The 15,267-nt window shown below is 36.7% G+C and overlaps 3 protein-coding genes across 3 annotated transcripts in view; 1 reads left to right on the top strand and 2 right to left on the bottom strand.

Annotated features, from left to right (window-relative positions):
* Positions 1-15,267, bottom strand: part of LOC135703789 (uncharacterized) — a 47,580-nt gene that overhangs the window by 30,275 nt on the left and 2,038 nt on the right. The window lies entirely within an intron of this gene.
* LOC135703899 (histone H2B-like) lies at positions 13,933-14,363 on the bottom strand. Its single transcript, XM_065225267.1, has one exon. It carries the CDS (start codon positions 14,342-14,344, stop codon positions 13,970-13,972), a length of 375 nt encoding a protein of 124 aa, XP_065081339.1. The 5' UTR covers positions 14,345-14,363; the 3' UTR covers positions 13,933-13,969.
* LOC135703898 (histone H2A) lies at positions 14,729-15,196 on the top strand. The gene has a single exon (XM_065225266.1). The coding sequence runs from the start codon at positions 14,784-14,786 to the stop codon at positions 15,156-15,158; it is 375 nt and encodes a 124-aa protein (XP_065081338.1). The 5' UTR covers positions 14,729-14,783; the 3' UTR covers positions 15,159-15,196.

Genomic DNA, 15,267 nt, shown 5'->3' with positions numbered 1-15,267 from the left:
AAGAAATAAGTGATACAAAAATGGGTAACGAACAGACAACACCGAAGCCGCCGACAGTGCATGAAGACGTTGTGCGCATTATTAACGCGAACGTGCAACAAACAGCTCACGTTCAAAGAACAGCAAGTGCAATAACAGTTCTCGCATACGTAGGTGTTATTTTCTTAATCGCTGCTCTGTTATACGCAGCTCATCGTATAATAACTAAATACGAACGGATGAGAACAGCGGAGCTGATAAGAAGGAACACAGTACTAAATTCAGTAGTGAGCACGACCGTTTAAGCTGCAACCAGTGAAGTTTGAAATGGTAAAAGTCATCAAGAGTTTCTACAGAGGAGAAATAATACGATTGATCCATCAAGCATCAACAGCAATTCCGAGAGACAACGAAGACGACGAAAGCAACTATACTGCCTGCCTGGTGAAAAAGGTAATGCCTTATGAAATTACTAAATAGTTTTTATTTGAAACATTAGAAAAAAACAACTCATAAAAAGTTATTATTATACAAAAAGAGAGAATTTACCCAATGATGAAACCATTTTTCATAAATAATTACACCAAAAATTATATCAGAGTTATGCTCTATACACACTAAAAATATTATATATTCATGTCGAAACAACTATTAGAACTAGCTGAAATAATAACCAAAGAATACACCAATTTATATAAAAATAAAAATAGAGCAAGATCTTTGGATAATATTCTCATAAAAACAAAAACACTAGATGAATCTATAAAAAAATATAAAGAAATTCTGAGGAACCTAGAATTTAGACTCAGTACACAGAATTGGAATTACGAATGTGAAACTTACGAGATTGTAAAAATAAAATATAAAGCAGCAATTAATATTCTGGAAAATTCAATTATCCTGGAGCCAAAAAGGCCTATAATTAAGTTTAGAACTCTCGCAAAAACAACAATACTTTGCAAACGACTTTCTTCATCAATTATTACAAAAATGCCTAAGGTTGATATAAAACTTGGCACAGCACTGGTGCAAGCCTATGATGGCAAACCAGAAAATTTGAACACATTCTTGGATGCTGTAGCACTCTTCAAGGATGATGTGGAAGGAGAATTTGATGGAGCAACTCCAGCACAAAAGGCAGCTGCCAATACTACAATGTTTAAATTTATTAAGACACGGCTGACGGGAATAGCCCGCCAAGCCATTACAGGAGCGCAAAATCTAGAGGAAATATTGGAAAAATTTAAAACAAATTGTTCCTCTAAAATAAATTCTGGCAACTTAGAGTCTAAGCTTAAAGCTTTAAAGCAGAAAAACTCAAATTTAGACGAATTTTGCAACGAAGTAGAACAATTGACTCTACGACTTGCAACAACCTACATAGAAGAAACTATACCAGTTGATAAAGCTAATCAAATGGCAACTAAAACTGGCGTTGATACTCTAATTAATGGTATCAATAATAACGATACAAAAATTATTCTTCGAGCTGGAAAGTTCGACAAGATAACTGATGCAACACAAAAGGTTCAAGAATGTAACCAAGATAGAACTACGAACAACTTACAAGCACAAATACATATTTATGACCAGAAAAAATTATCGTGGTCGTGGAAAATTTAATGGCGTGCGTGGACACTATAACCAGCACATAAGGAAAGATTGGAGAAACAACCAATCTCAAGGATATCAAAACTTCAACTACAGACAACAGAATAGATTTCAAGATCAGAGAGGATCAGGAAATCGAAGAGGAGGGTATGGAACACCCAGACCTTTCAACCCTCAACAAAGACAAGCGTCATACTACGCTCAAAGTAACCCACAGACAATACAACCAATCCAACAATTTCAACCACAACAAACAGTACAACCACAACGAGTTAATCAAAATTTTTTAGGTTAAAGCCATGGACCGCATTTACGATAAATGCGTCCATATCCAATTTTGTAAACTTGGATGTAGATCTGTCGGACTCAAAAAGTACTTTTATAGTAGACACAGGGTCAGACATATCTATTATCAAAATAAATAAAGTAAAGGGCTCACAATTGTATTACCCTAATGAAAAATGCATTATTACAGGAATCGGGCACGAGGGAATACACTCCCAAGGCACCACAATAACAAATATTAACATTGAAAATATAGCAATAGAACACAAATTTCACATAGTAGATTACGATTTCCCAATTCCCACAGATGGAATATTGGGAAGAGATTTCTTTACAAAATTTAAATGCAAAATTGATTACGAACCATGGTTACTAACGTTTGTAGTAAACCAAAATGAAATTTCAATACCCATAGAAGACAACTTTCAACAAACTTTATTTTTACCAGCTAGACACGAGGTAACTCGTTATGTACCATACTTAACATTAAACGAAGATATGGTGGTGCAATCTCAAGAGATCCAACCAGGAATCTTTTGTGGGAACACCATCATATCAGCAAATCAACCAATTTTGAAATTTATTAACACGACAAACAAGCATGTTTATCTGGCATATTCGGAATTTAAACCGAAAATGGAACCACTTCAAAACTTTCAAGTTTTTTCTCCAAAAGGTAACCACAAGACTAATATAGAAAGAAGGAAAAAAATTTTAAAACAAATAGATACGAAAAATATGTCACCTCATGCACGCAAAGAACTTGAAAACTTAATCATAAAATTTGAAGATATTTTTAACCTAGAAAATGAAAAATTGACCACTAATAACTTTTATACACAAAATATTTCCCTAAACGACAACGTTCCAGTATACATACCCAACTACAAGACGATCCATTCGCAAGGTGATGAAATAGAAAGACAAGTGCAAAATATGCTCAAAGAAAAAATAATCGAACCTTCAATTTCATCATACAACTCACCAATACTTTTAGTTCCAAAAAAATCCGCCAATTCCGAGAAAAAATGGCGTTTAGTTGTAGATTTTCGACAACTAAATAAGAAAATTTTACCCGACAAATTCCCCTTACCGAGAATTGATAGTATTTTAGACCAACTCGGTAGAGCAAAATATTTTACCACCCTGGATTTGATGTCCGGATTTCATCAAATCCCGTTAGAAGAACACTCTCGAAAATTCACAGCATTTTCGACAAATTCAGGCCATTATCAATTTAAAAGATTACCATTTGGATTGAACGTTAGTCCAAATAGTTTCCAAAGAATGATGACAATTGCTATGGCAGGATTAACACCAGAAAAAGCATTTATTTACATCGACGATATAGTCGTAATTGGATGTTCCTTGAAACATCATTTGAATAATCTGAACACAGTTTTTGAACGTTTAAGGAGATATAATCTAAAATTGAATTTATCAAAATGTAAATTTTTTAGAACAGAGGTTACGTACCTTGGACATAAAATAACGGACAAGGGAATATTACCTGATGACTCTAAATTTGAGACAATCAAGAATTACCCGGTACCGAAAAATGCCGATGAAGTACGGAGATTCGTTGCTTTCTGCAACTATTACCGTAAATTCGTTGAAAACTTTGCAATTATTGCACATCCTTTGAATCAACTTCTAAAGAAAAATGTTACTTTTCGTTGGACAACAGAATGCCAACGCGCTTTCGATTGCTTACGTCTTAATTTAATGTCACCTCGACTATTACAATACCCTGACTTCACAAACAAATTTATCCTGACTACAGACGCATCAGATATTGGATGCGGTGCTGTATTGTCTCAGGTCACCAACGAAGGTGATCGACCTGTTGCGTTTGCAAGTAAAACTTTCAATCCAGCAGAGAAAAACAAACCGACCATACTCAAAGAATTAACTGCCATACACTGGGCAATAAATTATTTTAAGCCGTATTTGTATGGTAGACGATTCACAGTAAGAACCGATCATAGACCACTTGTATATCTTTTTGGGATGAAAAATCCTACATCTAAACTAACCAGAATACGGATAGATTTAGAGGAATTTGATTACGATGTTGTATATATTAAAGGTAAGGAGAATGTAGCAGCTGACGCGTTATCGCGAATAGTTACTACTTCAGATAATTAAATAAGCATTTTATTAGTTAATACGAGGTCAATGACCCGGAAAAATGCACAAAGACACAAAGAAAAAATAAAAGATAATAATGAAAAACCAGAGATTGATCACCTCTCAGCTTATGAAACGAATAATCCTACGGAAACAAATAAATTAATGAAACTGTCGACAGCCGTAGAGAACAATAAAAGGAAATTTATGATTTTAAAGAAAAACAATAAAACGCTTGTTGCACAAGTGCATCAAGACGTTAGTAATGGATGTCAAGCTCTAGAACTTGCTCTTCCAGAAATTGAAATGATTACAAAAAGATATAATACAAAGCAATTGGCAATATCTGCAGACGATAATATTTTCAAAATAATGCCAATAAATTTATTCAAGATGATTGCAAATGATGCATTGAAAACACTAAAAATTGTAATTTATAAAGAACCAATTTTTATAAGTAATATTAACGATATTCAAACCATACTAATCAATCATCATAATACACCCACCGGAGGTCACGTTGGTCAACATCGATTGTACCTAAGACTCCGAGAAAAATATAGATGGCGAGATATGAAAAGTACTATTGCAAAATTCGTAAAGGCCTGCGAATTGTGCAAAAGAAACAAGATTATCAAGCATACAAAAGAACCGATGGTTATAACAACAACACCGTCGAAAGCATTAGAAATTATTTCCATAGACACAGTAGGTCCATTACCTAGAACGCATAATAATAATCGCTATTGCATTACGATACAGTGCGATTTAACAAAATATATAACAATAATCCCGATACAAAACAAAGAAGCAAACACCATTGCAAGAGCACTAGTTGAGAATTTTATTTTGATTTATGGACACTTTTTGGAAATGAGATCTGATCAAGGAACTGAATATAACAACGAAGTACTTGAACAGATATGTAAATTATTACAAATAAAACAAACATTTTCAACACCATATCACCCACAGTCAATTGGTTCATTGGAGAGAAATCACAGGTGTCTTAACGAATACCTGAGATCTTTCACTAACGAACATCAAGTAGACTGGGATGATTGGATAAAATATTATGAATTTTCGTATAATACTACTCCACATTCAGATCACAGTTTCACTCCATTCGAATTAGTTTTCGGTAGGAAAGCAAATCTTCCGCAAGATGCTATCAGTAATAACAACGAACCAATCTACAATTTCGATAGTTACAAAAATGAACTTAAATATAAACTTCAAAGATCCCATGAAATAGTTAAACAAAAATTGCTAGAACACAAGTTACAGAGAAAGGAACAATTTGATAACAATATAAACCCAATTTCCATAAAGTTCAAAGATATTGTATACCTTAAAAACGAAAACAGGAAAAAACTAGACTCATACTACATTGGACCATATGAAATAGTGTCAATTAACAACCCAAATTGTGAAATCAAGCATCTAAATTCAGGAAAAACAATCATTGTACACAAAAATAGACTGATAAAAGCATAAAACATGTATGCAAAATAACGAAAAACCTTTATAAAAAAGATATTTGGAAGAAAACAGTGTTAATTTAAGAAAAGCCACCGAGCCTAAACCTCAAAAAAAAATAATAAATTCAAAAAATAGTAAAACTTGAGGTAGGTGAAATTTCCCAGCCTTGAGCTGAGGAGTGAATAATTCGGTTACCCTAGATTTAAATCAATTTGATCGCATAGATTTTAGAAACCAAAATTTTAATTTTTATGTAAAAGCATCTGGGACAGGCAATAGGTGAATGATTTCATTCTATTACATCATTCAAAAAAAGGGGGGAGGTGTGCTGTACCCAAGTTGTCTAGAACATCTCTCACCGTAAAACATATTAAATTATACATATTTACATTTGCCTAAACAGCCGGGATGAATCACCAATTCAGATAAAGTAGAGAAGGTAGGTCAGTTACGAACGAATAGTATTGCAAAAGTGCATACGGTATGTTTTGCTGACTTTCCTCTTTTACCTACTGGCGGTCGTTCGTTCCACGGCGAGTAAAGAATCATATTTCAAAACAACGTTGCGTACCGAAGGTAGTTTATTATTATCGTTTAATATTATCAAATATTGTCACCGCCGTCCCAGGCGTTTCTATCCATCATAGAGAATCGATTTTGTAAAATTGCAAACATCATCATTAATTAGCTATAAAGAGTATCTGAACAATGAATTAAAAGAGAGTCTTTCGACAACCATCGAGGCGTGACTTTCAATGTGCTCCGAAAGGACACCACATTCCGAAACCTCAAAGATTCCCAGTGCTCTGGCCCGGACTCGTTCCGGCACCCAGATACCACTTACTCGATGACAACCTAGTCCGTTAAAATTATGCAAACCGGACATAGTTTAATGGCAGGATCGCGTGTTCTTTGATATTGTCTCCTACGGACATTTTTAAGACTGATCAAGAGCTGAAGATTGTCGTCTATTATAATTGAATCGAATTTAACCTCACATTTTGGTACTGAGGCAGCTCTTGCTGAAACTATAGAAGTAGTCAGAGATTCAAGAGCATAATTAATTTCATCTTTGGTTTGCAAAGGAATGTTTGGATCGAAGTTATATTCCATAAATGTACGATACTGCTCCCAATCAGCTCTATGGTAATTGAAAGTAGATCTGTTGGGATTACAAATTATTTCTTGGGATATTTCAAAAGTTACTGGAAGGTGATCAGAACCGAAGTCAGCATGGGTAACCAATCGGCTACAAAGTTGACATGAATCAGTTAAGACCAAATCAATAGTGGAGGGATTTCTTGCAGAAGAAAAGCATGTTGGGCTGATTGGATATTGAATAGTGTAATAACCTGCAGAACAATCATCAAACAGAATATTACCATTGGAATTGCTTTGAGCATTATTCCATGAGCGGTCTTTTGCATTAAAATCACCAATAATGAAGAATTTAGACCTATGACGGGTAAGTTTCTGCAGGTCACCCTTGAGAAAATTCTTTTTCTGGCCTACGCATTGGAATGGCAAATAGGCAGCTATAAACGTAAGTTGTCCAAATTTTGATTCAACAGAAACTCCCAAAGTTTCAAAAACTTATTATTTTTTGAATAGCATCAAACATGGAGTAAGATTTAAGCATATCAGAAATCATGTCAATTAATGATTTCTGTAAAAATTCAATTTTAGGGGCAGTAATGCTACCTAAGTCAAAATTGTCAAAATTTGCGTTTGAATTACGTTGGTTATTAGTTTGAAGCTCCATTAACTTGCTGAACATTGTTAGCAGCGAGAGGAGTAGGTAAAGATGAAAAATTTGAAGCAGGGGGGTTTTTTTTTCTTTTTCTTTATTTGAGAGATTTTTAGCCATAGGCTAGTTCATCTCTTGTGAAGCAGGGGTGATATTTGTACTTACGGGTACGAATGTAGAATTTGTTCCTCGCTGACCGTTGTTAACAGCAGAGGAATTTGTACCTGGTCGGAAACGTGGAGCGTTTCCTACCTGTCGCTTAGAACGAGATTGTAGGATCGCTTTGCGAGTCTTACATTCCCAAAAATTGGATTTGTGGTTTTCACCACAATTTGAACATTTAAATTTTTTAAGATCTTCCTATACAGGACAGTTGTCCTTTTCGTGAGAGGAATCACCACTATTCATGCATTTAGCTGGCATGTAGCAATGTTTAGTTCCGTGACCCCATCCCTAGCACTTACGGCACTGAGTGAGGTTTTGGAAATTTCCTCCAGTCTTCCTGAAGTTTTCCCACTTCACTCGGACATGGAGCATAAGGCTAGCTTTTTCTAAGGCCTTAAGGTTGTTTAGTTCACTAGACTTGAAGTGAACTAAATAAAACATCATTAGAAATCCCGTTGCGCGAATCGCTAGGACGGGATTTCATTTTCATTTTGATTATTGGAGTGGCACAACTCCAAGTAATTTTGCCAGTTCATCTTTGATCTGATCCAGGGATTCACCACTGGGCAGTCCTTTCATGACAACCTTGAACACACGTTCAGTTTTGGTGTCGTAAGTAAAAAAAATTATGCTGCTTCTCAGTAAGATACTTGGAGAAGACATTTAAATCCGTCCAAGGTTTCAGCCAATACACGACATTCACACCGACGTCCATTTTGTAGTGAAAATTTAAATTTCACCAAATTTAAAAGTTTCAGAAGTGGTTATCACAATAGGGGGAATCTTTTCCTTCTTGGCAGTAAGCCGGGAAAGTTTACTAGAATTTTTTCTTGGATGATGGATCATTCTCATCATCCGTGAGTAAATCAAATTGATTACTCAAATTAATTTCATCAGAAGGGGGGTCAAGAGTTTGCCCCTTTCTTTTGCGTTTAGGCGCCATGGCGGCAGTAAATTTTTATCCAAATCGACTTCCAAGCAGATTACTATAAGAATCTGGACGATGGAAGAGGAATTTTCCAAATCGATATCCAAGAAGGAACAAGGATCTAAGAGGAATAAGAGTTAAACAAGGTAGAAATTTTTTAACAGGTTGAGCACTGAAAAGTGCTGTTTAAATTTGTTGTAGCTTTAGGTAGTAGTAACACTTCCTTCAGCAAAAAGCAATTAGATCCGCGTTGGCGCCCCACTAAAACTCTGCTCTGGGTCGCTATTTTGTTTGCTTGTGACCCTGCTGCTTTGGTTCACACCTTTTCGGATTACATTTTGTGGTTCAGTGCATTTAATTGCGTTTTGTGAGGATGAATACCAATGCAAGAGATGAAAGCTGGACATCCGAAGAAGATACGGCGCTTTTTCCTGCGTGGTTGGATGTGCCCCAGGACCCCATCATAGGAACAAATTAGAAAGCAGAAACGCAACGGCAGCAGTCCAAGGATTCTAGCATTCCCGGAAATCCACGATTCTTTCCAAGACGCTACAACCTCTCCACATCGTCAGGTGTCGTATAGCATAGGTACTTGGGGCCGTAAATAGGAACAGTGGTTTCACAAAACACCACAAGAGATTTCAGCGCTGTTGTCTCTGTCATATTGATGTGTTCATGCATGCCAAATGCAAGCTGGCAGATTGCGGCGGTGCATTTTTAAAGGCCAGTTAATCCTTATTTACCAGCGACATCAGGCTTTTGCACGCAGTAAGGATTCGCGCACGTAACATATGCGGAACTCGATCATCAAAAATCGACCCCATTTCAGTGATTTCAAGTGGTATAGAAAGATATCGATCTGTCAAATTGATTATAGCCGTTGTAAAATGAGAAAAGGAATCAAGGGGACAGTCAATTCTATTAAAATATTTATAACCTGGTTTATGATTTCTTAGTACTTCTGAGTTTATGTCTTTATTTATCGTTAACTATTATTGTCCTTTATTTATAACTATAAAGCAACTTGCTTCACACAGCAAAAATATATTAACGTTTGCATTTAAAAAAATCGACATTTTTCGTTGATATTTTATGCAATGACCTGTCACTCGACGATTAATCCTGAAATGTCATTGTAAGCTGCCATATTTTAACTGTAAACTTACAAGAAGAATGTATGTACCATGCTTTTTTTTATTAAACTTTTTCTAATTGATTGAAACCAATTGCATCCACCTTTGATTTCATTTGGATTTGTATGAGGAATGACAAATTTTATATGTCATACACAAACTTTACCACCTTTTCTTGCATCTTACAGATAAAAATGATCATTTTAGTAACTCATTGTTTCATAATTACGAAAAATAGCATTTTAGCTGTAATGAGCAATTGCCAGCCTGGCTACAACAAAAGCTATTTAGCAACAATAAAAACCCTTTCCAAGCCATTTCCCCTCGCCGCTTGCTAAATCCACTAGGAAAGCATTAATCAAGATGGAAAAGGATTTATGAATCCGATCGTATCAAAATAATTAAAATACAAACTGATGGTATAAAAATCTTGTTGAATATTCAAATTTATTGCAATAGTTCTCATTACGTGACCTAATTTTAAGTGCCTTATTAAATTTTAAGTGAAATGTATGTGAAAACATCGAAAAAAAAATCGTCGGCCTCGTAAAACGTCGATTTAACGATAACGCCGAATAAAATCGCTGCTTTGGATCGGAGACCAGCTAATTTCCGCTAACTAACAGTTTCAGTGGTTTGCTGTCGGTTGTTTTTTCGGTTGTCATCTATTCGCAAGATCTGGAGAAGGCTGGTATGTTTTACAAATTTCGACAATGTTTTATGAATGCGAGGGCCCGCTCACTTTACTCTTCTCCGCCAGATGGTCAGTCGTTGATGATGTGCTGCTTCTTCTAAAGAAGTAAATTTTGCTTAAATCGACTTGAATTTTTCATCCTACTTCGTCTATCCTTCGAGATTTCCTTGTCATAAATTTGGCTTTTATTAACTATGAGGAACCATCTTTTAAGCTCAAGTTGGAATCAGAGTAATTGGGGAGTTTATGATGCACTTTAAAAAGCCTAAAAAGCAACAATAAATGCTTTTTGCTCTAATGCAAAACCTAATAGTTTAATGGTTGCTTTTATAATGATAGAACACGTTTATAAAGTATTTTCTCACGACTTTATTAAGAAATTGCTAATGACGTTTATGCTTGAATTACAGAGCAGTTTTAAGGAGGGATTGAGAACTGTTTCAAATTTATTTTTATAACAAGACAGTTTTTGACTTTCTTCCCATACTATAAAAGGTTTTTGAAACAGTAAAAAGCTGAATTACTAAGCAGGAATGTTTTACACTTTGAAATGCTGTATTAATACTAAATGGATTGTTCATTTCCGTCATAAAACCATCATAAATCAGAGTGGATGCCAAATGATTACTGAATTGTTACTTGGGGCTAACGCTAAAAATCAAGTGAGAAATGCTTACAGCACATCCGGACATTAAGTGTTAAAATTCATTAGTGTTGATTCAAAAGTTAAGTTTTACCTACTCTTTGCATATCTATAGCAAGCTATGATCTTAATCTATCAATTACTTTAAATAAAAACAAATGTCAACAACTGAGTGAAAAGTTATTAAAAAATGAGCAGTTGGTGTGTACAACTGTGCATGCCAAGCATGTTGACCACATTATAAAAATTGTCCTAGAACCTTGCGATTTTTTCTATGTTTGTTCAGAATCATGAGATCAAAGCGAATTTAATAAAGAATTTAATTTTTAGTGTAAAGTGGCCATATCAACTGGACAACTTTTAAAATGCGGCCACTTTATTGGTCAATCCAGATTAACCGGAGAACCAGAATATGGCCATTTTACCCCAAAATATAGTTTCCATATTAAATTCTCTTTGATCTCATGATTCTGAACAAACATAGAAAAAATCGCAAGGTTCTAGGATAAATTTTATAATGTGGCCACTTTATCGGTCATTCCGGATCCTTCTTTAGGTCAATAGAGTTTCCTTGAGGGTGAATATGGTGTCTTTATACAATATACACTTAGAACTATCACTTTCCAGCAATAAACGTTAAGTAAAGTGTAAAATTATGTCGATAGATAGGGGCATTTCCTATTTTACCGGGAACTCGGGTTGATTCCGGCCCTCTTTCTCGGTACGCAAAAGTCTTCGGCCAATGAGACCACCACCAATCGATTCAGCAGAGTCTTTCCTTTGAGAATATGTATAACATGTTGGCTGAAACCGTTTGGCAACAGAGATATTCCATTTAGTCGCGGTTATGTCAATTTTTGCCCAATGTGCAATGCATTACTAAAGCTATTCTAGCAGTCTCCACCATGACGCCATAGCCGTACAGGGGGCTATTATTTTTTACCTTGATTTGTTTTCCGTCGATCTTGTTTTCCGTGCTGAGCACCAATGCTACCGACGCCAGGGAGGCAGCTCACACACCTGGACCCTACCTATCGACCCATCAACTCATGAACCGGGGACCTACGGGTTTACCCCTGGGTGTTCAAACGGTTTTAAATCGGGTCCTGAGTAGCCTTCGAAAGTTTAAACTCATTTGATTAGAAACTGACTTGGCACAAACCATTTGAAGTTTATATGGAAATTACTATGGGAAAACAAAACCTTTTGTTCATTGTGTTTTAGCTTTTTTACATATTGTACTGTTAACAAATTCTATTGCTATTCTTATGCGATTTTTTTTATCAGCTACAACTTTGCAGAAAATCGTTCTTCAGCCAAACGTCAAATTAAATAGTTATTAATTGTATAAGAGATTGATAATCTTATGGCAAGATTAAGCAACTGTATTGTGGGCAACACTGTATTCTGCAGTGTAACATAGTAGCCATGATTTTTGTCCTCTATTCTACGCGCCATAAACACCAATGTTGCCTGCTGTACAGTTGATAGAGCATAATATCATAAGACATCAGTGACTTGAATCATTAATATTTTTTGTTCCTTACATTTGATCGAAAAGTGGTCTTGAACAAAGTTGTTGCTGAGAAAATTTTCAACAAGCTCTGTAGTAGAGTGAACTGATGAATTTTGTGATTGATATGAGCCGAAATTATGGTTTTCCCATAGTAATTCCCACATAAACTTCAAATGGTTTGTGCCAAGTCAGTTTCTCACTAAATGAATTCAAATTTTGGGAGGCTAATCAGGGCCCAATTTGGAACCGTTTGAGCAATGTGGAGTGAAAATTTCAAATTTTGCAGCAGTCTAATGCTCACTCCCCAAGTAACATTGCAAGTTTTATGGAGGTTTTAAAGCATACTTCAAGTCTAAATCATGGTCTACAGAACCCTTATAAAACCGAAATTGTTACTTGGGTCTGCTGGCCACGAACTGGTCTTTTGAGATCGATGTGGCATGATGATCTTCTGCGAAATTTTGAGAGATGACGACTATAAAGTCCCAAGTGAAGTTTTACGCTTAAACTTAACTTATCCGTTTTTAGCACAGTTGTTGAAAGGTGATTTTTTAAGCATGTGCAATTTTTGGTTTTGTTTTGTAGCTATGCCGTTACTAACTAAAATATGGAAGCTCCTCGAGACATTTCAAATCTGAACGTAAAATTAGCCTCCACGAAAAAAAAAAAGATTTTGACACGTTATGATTTTTCTAAACATATTGGAAAAAGTTATAAAACATACAAGAAAATATGTTTTTCCTGTAATTTCCTTGAAAATGTTTTTCCTGTAAATAATAATACAAAGATATTTTTGGAGTAACCGTGAGCTACCACTGTGACTGTAGCTTACTATGGCTAAGTTATTTTAAATTTTTGGTAGATTAACGACTTTTGAGATCAGTCCTTCTTTCAAACGGTACAAACTTAGAACAAATCATGTAAATTTATGTGCTCTGAGACTGATATATCTTTTTTTTTCCTTTATTTAACGTCGGTCTCTGTTCCGCAATCTAGTGCCAATCACCGACGGACATCGGTTGTCATCCATTGACGGCAACCGAATTTGCAGGAAGGCAGCTTCCACACCTGCGTAGGATATTGCACCCATTCACAACACACATGGGCCGGGACCAACGGCTTTACTTCCCTTCCGAAGGGAGACGTGACCAGAGAGAGACTGATATATACGAGCGTCAATTTTAACATAAAATTGAGCCATAACAGACTCAACATTCATCTCAATCAAAAATGTTTTTCGTCGAGTAACAAACATTTCGGTCTCAGAGCACTTAATATAACATGACATGCTTGTTTACGTTTCATTCTATATGCCAAAGATGGATTCCATCACGTGTAAAATTAGTTATTTTTAAGTGTGTACGGTGGATTGATTATTATCGTTTCCCATGTAATTATATCAGTCATTGAATTCCAACATACGCTTTTCGCATCTAGCTACCATGCGTTTGCACCATTTCATTATAATTGTACCGTGGCCAAAGAAATTTGCATGAACAATTTGCAAAAACAGAACACAAACACCAATTTCAGCAGCGGTATGCATTAAATCATGTACATATCAAGAAGAAATTGTTTTCAAAATTAAACTCTTTTACATTTAAAAATGATTTGTGGCCCTGAAAAGGGCCGATTGTTTGAAAAGGTGACACGACTTTACTTGGAGCTGGTGTACTTGGTGACGGCCTTGGTTCCTTCTGAGACGGCGTGCTTGGCCAACTCACCCGGCAGCAGCAGACGGACAGCGGTTTGGATTTCGCGGGAGGTGATCGTCGAGCGTTTGTTGTACTGAGCCAGACGGGACGACTCAGCAGCGATACGTTCGAAGATGTCATTGACGAAGCTGTTCATGATGCTCATGGCCTTCGACGAGACTCCGGTGTCCGGGTGGACCTGCTTCAACACCTTGTAGATGTAGATGGCATAGCTTTCCTTCCTGCGCTGTCTCCTCTTCTTCTTGTCTCCCTTAACGATGGCCTTTTGAGCCTTGCCGGACTTCTTAGCGGCCTTTCCACTGGTTTTCGGTGCCATTGTAGGTTAAGCTGTTTGCTTGGGTAGAGAAAAAACTAATATTTTTCAACACAGACGGTCGTATCATTTCATACTCGTTGAACAGCAACCAACGCTCCTCCCTTTTCATGTATTTTGCTTTATATAGTGACAAAGGCGTAGCCAGGAGAGGGCAGGGGCAGCAACATTAAAGCATTCGGCCAAATGGCGTTCGGTCTATTGGCATTCGCCCAAATTCTCCTCAGTAAAACAAATTTCAACCCCCCCCCCCCCAACCCCCTAGTTCAAATCCTGGCTACAGCCTTGCATTGTTAGGGTAGATCCCTCCTTGTATACATCAAATGCTACTCGACGCAGGTATAAGAAACCCCTGTGTCGTCTAAACGGCATAAGTACGATTTCAGCTTTCAGCTACTCATTTCATTTTCAAAAATCGTAGCCTACCCTACTACATCGAACCATGTCTGGCCGTGGCAAAGGAGGAAAAGTTAAGGGAAAGGCAAAGTCTCGCTCAAGCCGCGCCGGATTGCAGTTCCCAGTCGGTCGTATTCACCGTTTGCTCAGGAAGGGCAACTATGCCGAGCGCGTTGGTGCTGGTGCTCCCGTCTACTTGGCTGCCGTGATGGAATATCTGGCCGCTGAAGTTCTGGAGTTGGCAGGAAACGCCGCCCGTGACAACAAGAAGACCAGAATTATTCCACGTCACCTGCAGTTGGCCATTCGCAACGACGAGGAGTTGAACAAACTGCTGTCCGGAGTGACCATTGCTCAGGGTGGTGTCCTGCCAAACATCCAGGCCGTCCTGTTGCCCAAAAAGACCGAAAAGAAGGCTTAAATTTGATCGAAAACCAGCCCCAACATACAAAACCGTCCTTTTCAGGGCGACCACAACAGTTCGAAAAAGAGTTTATTTTATTGAAGCTTCACCGGATATTAGATTTAAT

Source organism: Ochlerotatus camptorhynchus, unplaced genomic scaffold (assembly GCF_037179485.1).
Source record: "Ochlerotatus camptorhynchus isolate MF236.1 unplaced genomic scaffold, CSIRO-AGI_Acam_v1.1 ptg000222l, whole genome shotgun sequence".
NCBI classification, from domain to species: domain Eukaryota; kingdom Metazoa; phylum Arthropoda; class Insecta; order Diptera; family Culicidae; genus Ochlerotatus; species Ochlerotatus camptorhynchus.
The sequence above is the reverse complement of the archived record's forward strand: the minus strand, read 5'-3'. Positions and strand labels throughout refer to the sequence as shown.